At 47.4% G+C, this 15,287-nt stretch overlaps 6 protein-coding genes across 6 annotated transcripts; 4 read left to right on the top strand and 2 right to left on the bottom strand.

Annotated features, from left to right (window-relative positions):
* Positions 1-1,885: 1,885 nt before the first annotated feature.
* Positions 1,886-3,655, bottom strand: N7533_006513 (uncharacterized protein; the record flags this gene model as incomplete). Its single annotated transcript, XM_057103163.1, has 4 exons — positions 1,886-2,771; positions 2,830-2,920; positions 2,998-3,293; positions 3,363-3,655. The coding sequence occupies 4 exons, from the start codon at positions 3,653-3,655 to the stop codon at positions 1,886-1,888; spliced, it is 1,566 nt and encodes a 521-aa protein (XP_056958120.1).
* A 1,810-nt stretch (positions 3,656-5,465) lies between these two features.
* On the top strand, positions 5,466-6,566 carry N7533_006512 (uncharacterized protein; the record flags this gene model as incomplete). The annotated part of the gene is made up of 1 exon (XM_057103162.1): positions 5,466-6,566. One exon carries the CDS (start codon positions 5,466-5,468, stop codon positions 6,564-6,566), a length of 1,101 nt encoding a protein of 366 aa, XP_056958119.1.
* A 2,153-nt stretch (positions 6,567-8,719) lies between these two features.
* Positions 8,720-10,146, top strand: N7533_006511 (uncharacterized protein; the record flags this gene model as incomplete). The annotated part of the gene is made up of 2 exons (XM_057103161.1): positions 8,720-9,419; positions 9,476-10,146. 2 exons carry the CDS (start codon positions 8,720-8,722, stop codon positions 10,144-10,146), a joined length of 1,371 nt encoding a protein of 456 aa, XP_056958118.1.
* A 2,785-nt stretch (positions 10,147-12,931) lies between these two features.
* N7533_006510 (SUR7/PalI family protein) lies at positions 12,932-13,437 on the top strand (the record flags this gene model as incomplete). Its single annotated transcript, XM_057103160.1, has 2 exons — positions 12,932-13,249; positions 13,303-13,437. Coding segments are annotated over 2 exons (453 nt in total), but the record flags the coding sequence as incomplete, so codon positions are not given.
* Positions 13,438-13,817: 380 nt separating this feature from the next.
* On the bottom strand, positions 13,818-14,246 carry N7533_006509 (uncharacterized protein; the record flags this gene model as incomplete). The annotated part of the gene is made up of 1 exon (XM_057103159.1): positions 13,818-14,246. The coding sequence occupies one exon, from the start codon at positions 14,244-14,246 to the stop codon at positions 13,818-13,820; it is 429 nt and encodes a 142-aa protein (XP_056958116.1).
* Positions 14,247-14,554: 308 nt separating this feature from the next.
* N7533_006508 (uncharacterized protein) lies at positions 14,555-15,271 on the top strand (the record flags this gene model as incomplete). The annotated part of the gene is made up of 1 exon (XM_057103158.1): positions 14,555-15,271. One exon carries the CDS (start codon positions 14,555-14,557, stop codon positions 15,269-15,271), a length of 717 nt encoding a protein of 238 aa, XP_056958115.1.
* Positions 15,272-15,287: the final 16 nt, after the last annotated feature.

Below are 15,287 nucleotides of genomic sequence, written 5' to 3'. Positions count from 1 at the left end.
TCACACCTTAACTTGACAGATTTTCATTTCTCTAATGTTCCAGTCCATTGCCACAGCAAATTAACATTTCGATGTCTGCTCAGACAAGCAGCACTCATCAGCTCCTGAAATTCTTTTGCGGGTTCGAAGCACATACACAGCAATAGTGGAACCCCGAAAGGTTGCAAGCGAAGGGCTTGCTACAGAATCTTAGCTAGATTGCTCATATGAAAGGAATTTCATTTATCCTTACCCTTTTGGACAAGACTCTCCAGCCTTTACACTCTCGCACTTCTTGATAATGACTGTCAACCTCGAGAATCATGATTCGATTAAATAGCCAATCACTTACTTCGGCATTAGCTGCTGGTGAAGCAAGCGCTAGAGTAGCGAAAGCAGCTATCAAGTAAAGGAATTTCATATTTTTACAAAAGGGCGACACCCAAAAGCCGTATCTATGTCACTTGAATATGAAGAAAGCTTTGTGGAGGCAAGAGAATGCGGGTTTATTTGGCAATGTGGGGGTTTTTATAGCTTATATTTCGAAGAAAGTTTACCTAAATATGAATCATCATCACTGGGGATTTTGCTAAGTGAGATATCATTCGTTCCGAAGTATGATGTTTCAGGTTTCATATTATTAATGTAATATAGCGCACAGTGTTGCCATCTTTGAATTCTTGGCGAGGGGCCTAAATGTGAACTGCATACCATCGGTCTGCGATGTGGTATTTTATGTCAGGATGAGGAATTGAGGTACTGGCTAGTACTGAACATGTGCAATAGAATCAGATGATTGATTGAAGGTTAATGAGGGCGGTTGAACGCCCTCGAGAGTTTGTATCTTGCCGATGCGGTGTGTTACGACACCATAACTTCGAGTGATTACATTGACCCACCATCTACCTCCTTGGCGATATAAGGCCCCCCCAAGAGGGCGGTAGACCTGGGGTTCGATTCCAATACTGTGTATTCGGTTGCACTCGACCATTGCCGGCGCGACAGTTCTCGCTCAGGTAACCCGTCTGCCCGAGTCACAATTAAAACCCATCGCGTGCTTTACCCAGTCATTCCCTCGATATTCGTGTTCTATGAGAGATGTTACAAACCTTCTTATTGACTACCTGACTCAGGAATCTGTTTTCTTTTCAAGTCCTCCCCCCTCCTTGGTCGGTTGGAGCCGACCAAAGTCAGCACCGATGGTCTAAATTGGGCGATCGTCGAGTTACCACACCGAACGCGTGGCGCGAGAATCACAGGCGGCGTATTCTCGCAACACAACGCACAATCCTGCGACTTCGGCGATACCTCAGTGGCTATTCTCAAAGTAAACAAGCACATCCTCGCCACCGGGGTGATCAATGGGCATTTCTGACCTCGGCAAGTTGGCCGTAAGCATCGCGCGGTATTGCTAACAAGTCTGTATCAGTCGGTTTCGGTCGGCCTGTGGCTGCATTGACTATAGAGTATCCTGGGGCTGTATCATTTGTCCTCCTCGCCTGCGTCTGGACGTAGGCTGCGAAAGAAAATCTTATCAGGATTCAGAGCTACCTACTAGCTGAATGAAAAGGATCGGTGGATTGGAGTGCACGCTGGTGGTCATGGATGAAGGCGGTCACCTCCTGTCAATCGTAGGAAAGTGAAGGGAATTGGAATGATTGCTCCACATCCGACGCACTGTCGATTTGGCAAAACAGTGCAAGTGAAATTTAAAACATCAATTTCCCAAGCCAGTTCTGACACTTACAAACTAAAGCTTCGAGTCCCAGTGAGATTTCACTAGAGGAGATATAGCCACATTAAGTGAAGCATGATATATGACTAGACTGGTATACTGATACACTGACAAACTATAACTGCCACAACGGGTCACAAATATTCGAGCGGGCAGATATTTGTATGAAGGCTAAGTACTAACACCAGAATCGTAAGTTAGCAAAGCCTCATCAACACCACCCTCCTTGAGGACCTCAGGCCACCAAACACCTGTAAAAGGCTCTACATCTCTCTCACAAACTGTGCCCTCCTCTGGCAGAGTGCCATTCTTCCAAAACGCCGTTGTCTTCTCAAATAAACACATACTCGGCACACTATTAGAAGCATGCCCATTTCCATTGACTTCAAGCACCACACTTCCCTCATACCCAGCGCTAACATTATGCGCCGACTTTAGTGGTGTGTGCGAGTCCAGCGTGTTGCCAATGATCAAAATAGGAGTTTTAGTCTTTGCTTGAAACGGACCACGGAATACCTCTTTGGGCTTGATCTTCCACTGTTGACAGCCCATGTAGGATCCAATGGCGCCGTCCCCAGACAGTCGGCTCGTGTTGTAGAGCGCCCTGATGGTAGGCAGGAAGTCGAGCAGTGAGTCTGTGCGGGCCTGATTATCACCACAATAAATACCGGCGAGTGAGATAACGGCCCTCCTGGTTGCTTCGCGCATCACCGGGTCTGTGCTGAGGGTCTGGGCTGTTGTCTGCAGGGTGCTTTCCATGCCATCGTACTTGCCATCAAAAATAATTTTGTTGAGGAGCTTCATTAAAGCCGGCCAATTTCTCATTCCATACATAGTTTGCTGGAAATAGCCCTTCAGCCCAGAGTAGTCAAGCAGCATTGGACCCACTGGGATTGGATGAGTTTTGACGCGGTCGAGGAGTCGCCATGTCATTTCTTCCAGGGCTGCGGCGGTCTGGTTGTGGGCTGCTAGGGGACAGAGCTTGGGGCCGGCCTTGACGCAATGAGCAAAGAGGTCGGAGAAGGCGGCGTCGGCATCTGACCATTCTTCGATGTTGCTGAGACCGTCAACCACGTTTTTCCTCGTGGAAAAACAAGCACGGGAAGGGGTCTTACGCAGTTGAATGGTAGTACTCGTGCGGATTCTGTACTCCGTCCAGGATGATCTTGTCCATTCGATCCGGGAACATGGCCGCCACTGTTGCGCCTAGGGGTTGTTCCGTACGAAAGTCCTTATCAGTCAGTACTTCTATCAATGAAATTCCTTCTTTTATGGGTTCATACCCCAGTATCGGAGCAGCCCATCTTCCTCCAGGGCGTCCACAATCTGCATCATGTCCCTGGCCACAAATGCCGTCGTCAGAACGGACCCGACCCTCGACGCATTTGCTGCACACTGCTCGCCGTCAATTGTCCCACGCGCCCAGAGCATCCCTACCGCTCCCTCGGAGCTATTCCCGGGTACGATCGCCTTGTACATTGCAAATTGATCAATCGCGTCTTGGGTACACTCAAACGGGATGGTGTTTTCCGTGCCTCGGGTGTCAAACGAGATAAGGTCGTACTCGCCGCCGGTCAAACTAGCCTGTCAGTCTTTGTTTGCTTCTGCCTCCGAGCTTCCAGCCAAGCAGGGTGTAGGAGCTACGTACGGTATAAGAGGCGACGCAAGCTGCGCGATTCCTTTGCGCCCCGGTTGGCCTGGTCCGCCGGGGTTGGCGAGGATACTCCCCTTTGATCCCAGCGGTGCAGGGATCTTGATTAGCTGGAGTGAAAGTGTATCGGTTGAGTTGGAATTGGTATAGTCAAAAGGGACGTCCAAAGTTGCGCATTGGAAGCGTGCGAAAATGGGGTTCGACTCGGTCTCGTTGCATGGTGACCAATTCATTTTGGCAGATGCTGTGCCAAAAAGCACAGCTGGAAGCAAGGAGCGTAGAGGACGCATTTTTGGAGGTTTATCCGTTGACTAGAGGTTGTACCTTTAGTGTTGATAGGCATATTTATAATCATCTTGCGACTCCTCGCTGTTTGCCATGCCTGTAGACCATCGCACGTCATGAAATGACGCAGACATGCAGATGAATGGCGGTTCGTATCGCCAAATCGGAGACCGGCGATCGATGAGTATATCTCACCGTCCCAAGCTACTCTAACCCCAATATCGATGGGACTATGCTGGTTAGAAGATCGAAGATCCACAAGCGGGATAGATCTTGGCGACTAGGTATGACGCACTCTAGGCCCCAACTAGCCTGGGTAAAACCAATCACAATGATGAAGAAATGTCGTCTTGTGCCACGAGCGAAGAGAGCAAGAATCTGAGGCAGCGAGCGCCTGGAATAACTGAATCGGGACTGACCATCTGTAGGGTCACAGACCCTAGGGGCGCAAACCCTGCAGCACTGCCACTTCCTGTGGGGCGCGGACGTAGGCCCAGCCTTGTGGGTTCCCCTTGGAAGAGTTCTTGGTTCCTTATGGTCTGAACTCTGTTCAAAATACACAGACATTCTGTGACGTCTGTCAAATAACTCAAGCTTGTGGTTTGCTGCCAATTAGGTGTGCACGAGAATTAGGACTCTGCTTGTTCGTATTCGTAATGTTTCCTCAACCCATTATTCGCATGAAGCCATTGATAGTAAATGAGATTAATAGTCTCGCGCTGACTCTGGACAGCGCTAACCCAAGACAAGCTGAACTTGAGAGATATGATGGATATTGGCTGAGTGATTAGGAAGCTTGGCACTACAATTTAGCCCCATGAACGGTCCACACAAAGATGCAAAGACCTGTTCCGCGCCAAATAACCATTCTAGGAAGGGGTCATCTCAAATCAAACACTGAAATGACGCGTGAGCTGACTAACATGGTCTATTGATATTAAATTGCCAGAGATGGTAATCCAAGGACTTACTATAGATACGGCGAACAATAACTTGGTTCTGCATTGAAACCGGATCATTTACCTTGCCGAACCAGCCTTTCCCTATTGAGGAATCCATTGGAGCCCAGCAATAACTCGCTCACTCCTTCCATAACACATACTGTACCACGATGGCTTCATTCATCTTTCGTCACCCACCTGGAGACCCGGCAGAAGGATTTGCCCACCTGTGAGGAGGCCAGATAGAAGCATTACCGATTTCCACAGCCATCTCATTCAACAAAACATATTCTGACATATTCCAACCATTGCTACATTGCTACAATAGAGAAGCGTGAGATATTTTTGGCCCGTACGGGGCACCTGCAGTCTGAACATGGTGATGTAGGTCTGCTTGACAGAAGACTACAGCACCGCGAGGGCTGTAGGCGGGCCCGTAGCACTCCGTTTATTTCAGGAGGAAGCAAAGCTATGTGGAAGCATACTTAGTGCATACATGAGGGGTTCTGCGGTGGGCGGGAAGAAACCGCTGCGAAGAGAGCCCAACTCTCCTTCGAAACGGCAATATTCCTTTCGAAGGAGAGGATATACGAGCAATATCTGTGTGCGATTGCAAGCACGGAATATTGTGGACCCGACGCAAGGGGGGGGCTTTCCGCAATAATTCCGAACAGAACATATCATCTGTATCAAGCTAACATGGTCCGTCCGCAAGGTGTCTATTGGTCAGAATGTTTTGACAAACAGTGCAAACATAACGAAGATGCAACGAAGACATCCGCCCCTCCTCATTTTCTGTAGCCTTCGTTTACATCTGTCGTTTACAAACCCTAACAGGCTGAAATCCGTGAATTAACGCGTCCTCGAATTCAACATGTCTATCAGACAGGTGCGGTCAAGTCCACTACTCGCCCTTCCAATCGAAATCCTCCTCATGATAGCGGACATTCTGGACACACGAGACCTCGGCTCATTTCTACGCACGGCGCGGAGGTATGCTAGCATCCTCGACTCCTATCTTTATCAACGTGCGCGTAGCCATATCTGCGCCGACGAAAACTCCGTCCTCGGATGGGCCGCGAAAAGGAATCAAGCACCTGTAATCCGCAAGCTCCTAAGAAAAACCAGCGACGCGCCAATTCCGCTTGAAGCGAAAAGCAAAGCGCTATGTCTCGCCGCAGAGGCCGGAATGCATTGCATCATCGAGCTTTTGGTGGACGCAGGTGCGGATCTCTCGTCTGCGATAGATATGGGACGGAGATCGACATGTAGCGCACTGCAACTCGCTGCAGGGAATGGCCACGAGGTAGCCGCCTGTGTACTCCTGGGAATGGGGGCAGATATCAATGCCACGAATTCAATTCAAGAGACCGCTCTACACTATGCGTCCCGTGGTGGCCAGGAAAGTGTTACGAGACTGCTTCTGGAGGGGGGAGCTGATGTAGCAATATTAACGATCGGGCGAAAAACAGCACTCCATTACGCAGTTCCGTTTAGAAATGAAGCGGTTGTGAAGCTGCTCCTAGAGAAGGGAGTAGACATAGACGCAATTTCATCCACTGGGCATACTGCGTTATTGTCAGTATTTGATACCGAGAGTTCTCTCAGCGAGTCCATTCTTAACCTACTTCTGGCGAAGGGTGCAAATGTGACTATATCTGAATCTTCTAGACACATGGCAGCACTACATTTTGCTGCTGAGGATGGCAATGAATGGGCTGTTAGGTCACTCTTGGGGAATGGGGCGAACGTGATGGACAGTGATTACTTGGGATATACGGCATTGCATATGGCGGCCGAATGTGGGAATGAAGCAGCTGTAAGAATTCTCCTCGACAAAGGGGCGGATGTTTCCGCTGTTGCGGCTGAAGATGAGGATGAGACGCCACGTAATTTGGCAGAATGCAATGGCCATGACGCAATTGTAAGACTTCTAGAGGAGGCAGCCACACAGCGTCTGAAAAATGTAGCTTGAGTTACTATATATGGATGTGGTACTTTGCGAATGCTCAACTATCTTTATACGACTAAAACCCCTAGAAATTCGGACACCTTGGTTAGGTGCCTGTCTATGACAGCAGCTGCACACCAATGAAGTGATATGTATTAAAGAAGACCGCACAATCATGAAGGGATACTGTAAATGCAATTTCAACAAAATTCCAGCCAACACGGCATTTGTTTGGGTGCCTGGTAGACTTTTACGAAAGCAAATGGAAAAGAAGGAACATGCCGAATTTGCCTTGATCACGCCCTGATTCTCGATAGGGGACATTTTCTTCCACGTAGGTAAAGTAGAGCATTGAGTCATGGAGCCGCTTGAGATCTTGGTGTATGATAGCGTGATGGCTAATCTGGGCGACGGCTACAATCCGAAGTAGTCTTCATTGGTGTGAATGCTTGTGTCTTGCCCAGGAGTGGCGGTATAATTTGTCCGGAGAGGCGAGTAGATGAACATCGAGGATGGAGCGTGTTGAGTGTAACAGTTGAGTGTGAGGGTGAAGATGAGGGTTGAAGGTGAGGTTCGACGGTGATTGATGGTGTGTTGATGGTAAGGTCTGGAGGTGAGTGAGGGCTGGTGACAACGGAGCCAGACCAGTGAGTCCGCATGTTGATGTGCAGGGCGACGAGATTGCGGAGCGGTGAGCTTGGCTATCAACATACCTACGGCCTTTCATCAGAGTGGCATATCAGGTGTCGCTCGAGGGCCTTTCGGCGCCTAAATTGGCGGTCACAGCCCGGGTTTGTGCATCTTGTTGTACTTCAGAGATTTATATTATCTTATTGTTCAAAGGGAAAGATTGGGCTATATATACAAGGAGAAGAGCAAGTTGATTGGAAATCAACTTGATTCTTCGTATAGATACATCGGGATTAATTCCGATGGTTCGGCTTGGTCCCTGATCTACACCAGCCTCATATCACAACACATCTAAACTGCCGCTGGGGTATTGTGTGTGGCAATTTCTGGAAGCTCCAAACCGGAGGTACTTGGGAGGAAGGAAGAGGTGCGGCGTTGGTAGGCCCCATAGAGACTGGGCTCGTTGCAGGCACTTCATTGCTGTCAAGTCGCATAGAATAGGAGTTGCAAGTAGGGGCCACCTTTGCCTCAGAGGTATGAGGCTTGGAAGATGGCTCCGATGGGCTGAAAAGATACGAACGTGGCATATTTTCAAGCAAGTATGTGACAGGGATCGGCTCGCAATGGATGAAGCCAGGATCCGAAAAGTGTCCTGGTCGTTGAAAGCCGCACCCGACGAGGCCATTTCGATGGATCTGCCGCATGGCTTCTTCAAGACTAAGCACCCCAAGCGACTGTTGTGGAAAGGCCGTACGGATAGGACGTGTGATGAAGTAATTTTCGGTAATTAAGGGCCATTGATCGTTCGGCTCGTTCATGATTGATCTTTGACTCAAAGAATGCGAACTCATTTGGAAACAATCATTCGGGAATTGCACGCAAGGGGTATCGCGCTGTGACTGTTGGCTGCTTTGTCCAGAGTAGAAGAAAGCCAAATACCACATTGGCGATCGCATAATCAAAACTCCAATCTGCGACGGGAGAGGTTTAGGTGACAGAATCCTGAGCGTCTGATAGACTGAGGCCATCAGTAGCTTGATTCAAACGGAGAGTAGATATACAAAAGAAAAATAGCGATATGCAAACCGGTAGAAGTAGGGAATTTTCCTCTTTCTTTCCCGGAAGAATTTTGACAACGTCCAGTTGATTCAATTTACAAGTTTAGCAAAAATACGTTTGAGCGATATCTCATTCATCACTGTTTCGACGGGTGAAGTGACGGTGATGATTCCACGCTGGTACGGCAGCCGATAGTGAGGCAGGGGCCAAAATTCCTGACCCAATCATTAGCCTCACCGCGATGAGTTCCGCCTGGATTGACCGCTAAGTACACCACCAACCAGATCTCCGTATGCTCTATCAATAGCGCAGTGGGGGTACGTTATAGATAGAGTGGTGTTGGTCAGTTAGACCGAAACCTCCAAAATGCCAGATTTTCCAACATTCTTCCAGATTTTGGTTCACCATACTAATCTTTACGAATCTTCGCCAGTTTTGAGAGCTCAAATCTCTAAGATACGCGTTTTTGACAAATCTGGCCTTCTACCATGCCTGCTGGACGACCCCAGGTCAACATGGAGCCCTATAAGGACCAAGTCATTGTTCTCCTGACCCAAAATACACCTATTAATGTCATACTAGACATGTTGCACCAAAATCATGGTCTCCAAATCTCTCCCAGAACATTCAAGCGCCGTACGCAGGCCTGGTGTATCCAGCGACGAGCACCCACAGGCATCACCAATAACAGACCCTTACAAATACGCGTCGAGACACTCATCTGTGAGGGTAATCTGTCTCCGAAAGAGATACTCGAAGTTCTCGCCCGTGATGGCACTCCTATCTCCAATGACTCACTTAAGCAAATCCGTAGGCGGCTTGGTATACGCCTTCGCATTGATGATAAGGACGAGCAGCGTCAGCAGAAGGACGAGATACTAGAGGTACTGGAGGAGGAACAAGGCTTTGGGCTTATTGAAGGGTACGGACGGGGTCATCTTTATGCCCACTTATGCCGTCATGGGCATATCTATGCGAGAGACCGAATCTTCGATATTTGGTGCTCTTTGCGCCCTGATGCTCTTGAGCGTCGTTCGACCAATCTCCAGAGGTCGCGTGGTGCCTATCAATGCCCTGGGCCAAACTTTGTATGGCACATTGATGGATATATGAAGCTAGAGCCTTATGGGATCGAGATATATGCTGCGATTGATGGATATTCGCGTTATGTTACCTGGTTCTATGTTGGTATGCGCACCGCTATAGGGTTATTCTAAGTTTAAGTATCTGACTGTCTACCCTAGGTATAAGCACACGAACTGGTTTCAGCGTTCGCCGTCAATACATAGATACATTATCGGCTACTGGCTTCCAACCGCGCACTATCCGCTCCGACCTAGGCACTGAGACGATGCTGATCGCTGATGCTCACTATGCCTTACGGAAAGCCATTGATATCGATCCAAGGCTTCAGTTTTCTGACTGCTTTTGGTATGGCCGTAGTGTCCAAAATCAACGCATCGAGTCCTGGTGGGGACAGCTTACAAGCTCTATGAATTTTGTGTGGCGTGAGCTCTTTATTTGGCTACAGGACCAGGGCCATTTTCAGGCGACTATCCCTGACCAGATTGCTCTTCTTGCTGTCTATCTGCCTTCTATTAAGGACACATGCGCGGAATTTGTACTGACATGGAACTCCCATCGTATAAGGAAGCAGAAAGGACGCCCCTATAGTGTTCCAGGCAAGCCATGGATGAACTACTACTATCCAGGGCAGGATACTGATGGACAGGATATCAAGGATTACCAGCACACGCTTGACCCTACTATGCTTAGTGCTATACGATATGACGTGGATGGCTGGGATGCTGACGAATATCTCCCCAGGCATACTATGGAATGGTGCCATACTCAGCTGCTACAAATGCAGTTTGACCCTGAAAGGCCACCAGCACGAGACGGCACCCGCTCATAAGTGGAGATCTACCTTCGTCTACGAGAGCGAGCCGTCTATCATACCCAAATAGGTGCTATTCCGATCCTATCACTGTGCGAGAAGCCCACTATGTCTTCTGATTGGGCATAAAATTAAGGGAGCGGCTTGCAGGCTTGGCTTATGTTAGAGGTAAAAGTGGAGATTAATAAATATCAAGCACTAGTTCTGTCAGAACTTTATTATTCTAGGGATTGTAGAAGATATTATAGTATCTCCTGACGTCCTAGAATCTCCAAATATCCTAGTATATCCTATTGAGCATCTTCTACAAAGTACTACCCACCAAATGGCCTATTATTCCAGCGAAACGCCTGATCTAGTCGATTTGACAGGGCCATATGACGATTCACCATCCTCCTCCTCCACCTATACTACTGGCCAAGGAGCAGCACCGACAAGACCCTCTCAGCTTATACCGAGCCATGACCTGCTTCCTAACCCCTATAGTATAATACACCAACGAGTGGCAGGTAGAGTTCGCAAGCGAGAGATAAAGAGGACTAGACCAGGACACATTACTAGGCCTGAGCCACCACAGCAGGCCCCAACTCTTATCCACTTCTGTCTCTGGCGAAGACCATCACCAGAGAGAAAATCATGGACCTTTGAGGAGCTTAGTGAGTTAAGATATCGATGTTATTTAGTTTAATCAAGGTAGGTTTCAATTTGCTAATAGACACTTCAATATAGGTGATGTTTCCCAGTGGGTTCCTCCACAGACAATTTACGGCTTTAACGACTTTATTACAAAACATCTTCTGCCTGCGCTAAGTCCTGATCTCGGGGTATACTCAGCAATGTCTACTGATCGATATCAGTTAGCCACAGGCCTAAAAAGGTCAAAAGGGCAAGAGGGAGCCATATATCCTATCCGCTACTGAAGATTACATGCGATGTACTACAAATCTCTGCGAGCGTTTTGATTTGGCTGGTGGAGCTCGTCGGATTTATGTTGTTATTATACGTGAGGAGGAACAGCTTCATGTCAAACCTGAGCCTATAATAAGCCGTGAATCGAGCTTGGCCAGCGACATTAGCAATTGGACGACCCTCCCACCCCCAGAACAGCCGGCTGCTGACGCTAGGAGAGAGGCTACTTTAAGGGCTACTCCTCAGCGGCAGGATACGCCACATCGGGATACACTGCAGCTAAGAGATTCTTCAAGTACGCAGCAACGTGGTGGTGCAAGACGCGGTGGCACCAGAGGTCCTCGGATAGAAGCATCACCAGCTATATCACCACCACATACGCGTAGTAGGGTCTCTAGGGGTATGAGGGCAGGTTAAAACTAGTCAGAAACTGCACATTTGGGCGATTTGAGCACCTACAACAATCATAGTTAACTCATAGTATAGTAAATGAGAAGGCAGGATTTTAAAGATATAGTTTTATGCATCTAGAATTCCAGAGGCCTTGGTCTAACTCTGTCATGACCTCTGAATAGAGGCACACTTCTTGCCCTTCTCCAGAAATACTTGCTTAACATATTTTGGCAGAAATATACAAGCCTAGGGTATGAACCTTCCATATTAGGGCTAGTGACCTTTTCTGCCGGCATTATTTGAATTTTGGCCCCAACCTCTCTATCGTCTGCCGTACTAGGGTATGAACCTTCCATATTAGGGCTAGCGACCTTTTCTGCCAGCATTATTTGAATTTTGGCCCCAACCTCTTTATCGTCTGCCGTACTTGGGTACCATGACGGACACATGATTTTCCTTCATCAAACGATGGCAACCTTGTATTTTCAAGATTCGTTCGAGACGGCGAACATTCCGACGCTGATCCATACGTCGCTTAAATCCCGTTTCGAAGACGAGATGGGACATATGCACCCTGGCCGATAGCTTGAAGCGACTCCTAGCATAAGCATAGAGCCTACACTCAGAAGCTTCTGCTTCGTACTGACTGGGAGAAGCCATCTAGAAAGCAATTTCAAGGTAGAAAGGGCCAAATGTGACACTCTGGGACTTGAAAAAAGGTAGCAAGCTCTAAATTGAGCGAACTGTCGAATCTCCTTTCAATATATATATACCATTCCAAGCTATTTGGCATATGGTAACATATCAATCCTGATAACGCTCCTTCTAAATACAAATATGACCCTTTCAAATTTTGATACCGGCCATTTCCTGACCTCGCAACGCAGATTCCAAGAGTGACCCGTCATTGTTGCGTCCCGCGACTCATAAATTGTCAACAATGAGATATTTAGAAACTTGCCTCATCTATAATCCGCTCATGATAAGAATAGAGGAGGGTTTTCAATCTCTGAAGTATAAATATACTATCTATCAAGTTGTCAAAAAGTCATCATTCCATCATTTCTGATATATGGACTGGGGAATACTTGAGAGAAATGAAACTCCATATGATACCAAGGCTAGATCGGCTCATCTCGATTGCTGCATTGTCTCTTTCGGTCGCGGTTTTACCATGTCTGATATTGATTTTCGTCTCCTGTTCCTCGCCCTCCACATCCCATGAGCTTTATTTCCTGAAAGTAGGATATCCTTCAAGCAATTTTTTCTGGCCATGGGCTAACTTATCGCATAGGTAGACCTGACAGACTTTCCAAAGGTCGATCATCTGTTTTCCCGCGGGCCTATACGCATCGACGGTGTTGGTGCATCGGATATCGCTCATAGCGGAGCAAATGCTGTCAATGATGCGCATTCGACTGCTCATGAGAGTGCAAATAAGTTATCTTCAGAAACGACTTCGGCTATTCATAATAGAATCTAATCGGAGACTGATAAGCTGAAATCAAACATCCCACAATATTTCTTAGCAGGCCTTTGGAGCTATTGCAAATCTGAAAATATCCCTGAGACCACCTGTTCGAATCCTAGCTTGAAATTTGATTTTAATCTTTCTTCCGCACTTGGGTCCGCTTTGAATAAAATCAATGAGGTGCCCCGAACGATAGATGAGGCTACAATGTCGGGATATCGCCAAATCTCCCACGCCATTATCTACTTATACATCTCTGGTCTCGTTGAAATTACATTGGTGGTGGCTCTTGGGATTCAGAAAGCGTTATTTGACAGAGGGGATAGACTTTTGTCTATACTTAGCCCGGTATGTGAGACTACAGAATGACTTCGACAAATATGGATGGCTGACAATACTAGCTCTCAGCAGTTTTGATCACAGCCGCTACGGTTGGAGTGACAGTGATGTACGGAGTCTTTATTACTGAAGTAAAAGGCAAATTACGGGAAATAGGTGCCAAGGCCGTTCTGGGCTCACGACTGTTTGGGGCTGCATGGTTGGCGTTGTTTCTATCTATCGGATCGTCGATCACTTGGTTGATACAGCTTTTTTGTTGCTGTATTTGATGTCACTCTTGGACAAGATAACGAGCCCGCTTACATTCGGAAAGAAATAGATACGATAAAAATTGTCTAAGCTAGACTGGTCATAGATGGATTTGGCAGATTACTTGCTTGCTAAACGGACTCCACGAGACGATAAAGATATTTCTAATTAGGATCTGCTAGATATGGGTATTTTCGAATATTTTGAACAAGCGCAGGAAAATTTCTGTTTCCTCTGGCCCATCTGTATCACTAAAAGCCTTCCCTTTCGTCAAATTTATCGTAGTAGCTTTGACTGTGTATAGATTTTAGAAACCGCGGCACTTATCTCACGACCGCTTGACATATTTTCCTTCTTTCCGAGATCGCCAAGGCTTGAGGGCAATATCCATAGCTGTTTGCTGTGCCCCATGGGTCGCCTCTGTATCAGTGTACCTGGTCCTAATCGGCTCCAAGGTAGCCCGAGCTGAGTAGAATGAGTCCACGAGACAGAGATTTTCCAACCCCTTTTCGGAGTCGCAAGCCTTCTCAATGATATTAAATATCGTATTTTGCAAAGACCACAGAATTTCATGGCCGGAACGGCGCAGGTCATTTGATGACTCGGAATTGTAAAGACGCTGCAGATCCTGGGATGTGTTTTCTGTGAGATCTTGCAGGAGCTTGAAAAGCGCGTAGCAGTCGCGGTAATAGGCGTTCTCGACACGCTGCTGACCTAGCTCGCGCTCGAGTTCCTCAATATCATCAATTGTCGCCATGACGTGACATCCAAAAGGTTTGTGTCTCGGTCCATTGGCCATATATACATATCTCGCAAGGCTCTTTTCTGGCGTTGATGGTGTGGTGAGAACTGATCAAGCAACCCTCAAAATGAGGCCGTTGATCTTCGGCATTTCGTAAAAGGATGCAGTGATTAACGTTCAGTAGTCTACAGTCGCCACTATCTTTCAACCTCCTTTAACAAAAAGCCAGGATGCTAGAGTCAGTACCCCTTGAGAATATAAGATTACCAGCTCCCGCACGCTTTCTCCATTCACTACACAGGAAACACTTCCTCCACGAAAATATGTCCTCCAATGGCCAGAATGTCCGCGACTTTGCCCTGGGGGTTTCGATAGGAATCTTCGGCTTCTCATATTTTCTAATTTATGCGTTGCAATTTTTCATTTTCCACTTCCCCTCAACTCCGGGGGAAATCATTATCGCCTTGTCCGTGACGGGGTTTGGGATTGGGATTGCCCTTTGGTATTTGAATCTCATTTATCACCACATGATTAAGGTGTTCGAGTATGAGGATATAACGGATGAGCAGGATTCACCCCACCTTGGTCGTCTGTTTCTTCTCTGGGTTGTCACACTTCCAACAATTCCATTCTTATTCTCAGGCCAGCCACTGCTACAGATTTGGTATACATCGTCTTTGACGGGTATCACAGTGGGAAACTTACCTCGCTACCTGCTTCTTGGGCAGACTGATGACGATGACGCCCCTTTGACTGATTTCTCACTTCATATGACATCTGTCAGCCTGGTTGCATCAATGCCGACTATCCATGCACTTGCGAAACCTATCTTCACACAACACCAGTTGCAACTCGCAATTTCTTTTGGCGAATTGATGATTGGGGGTCTTCTTGGCAGAACTTTGTATCTTCTTCGGCCTCTGGAAAGAATGGGAGTTGCTCAGAACTGGCACCCGAGCCTGCATGGAATGCATCTAATTTGGACTTATAATCTCGTGTCATTCTCCAACGCGGTGCTGCAAACAGCGATCCACCATTGACACTGATTCTTTTTTA

This window comes from Penicillium manginii (assembly GCF_028828005.1).
Source record: "Penicillium manginii strain IBT 31320 chromosome Unknown utg000005l:1.0-5665137.0:1.0-5668048.0, whole genome shotgun sequence".
Lineage (NCBI taxonomy): Eukaryota > Fungi > Ascomycota > Eurotiomycetes > Eurotiales > Aspergillaceae > Penicillium > Penicillium manginii.
This window is presented reverse-complemented; position numbering and strand designations above follow the sequence as displayed.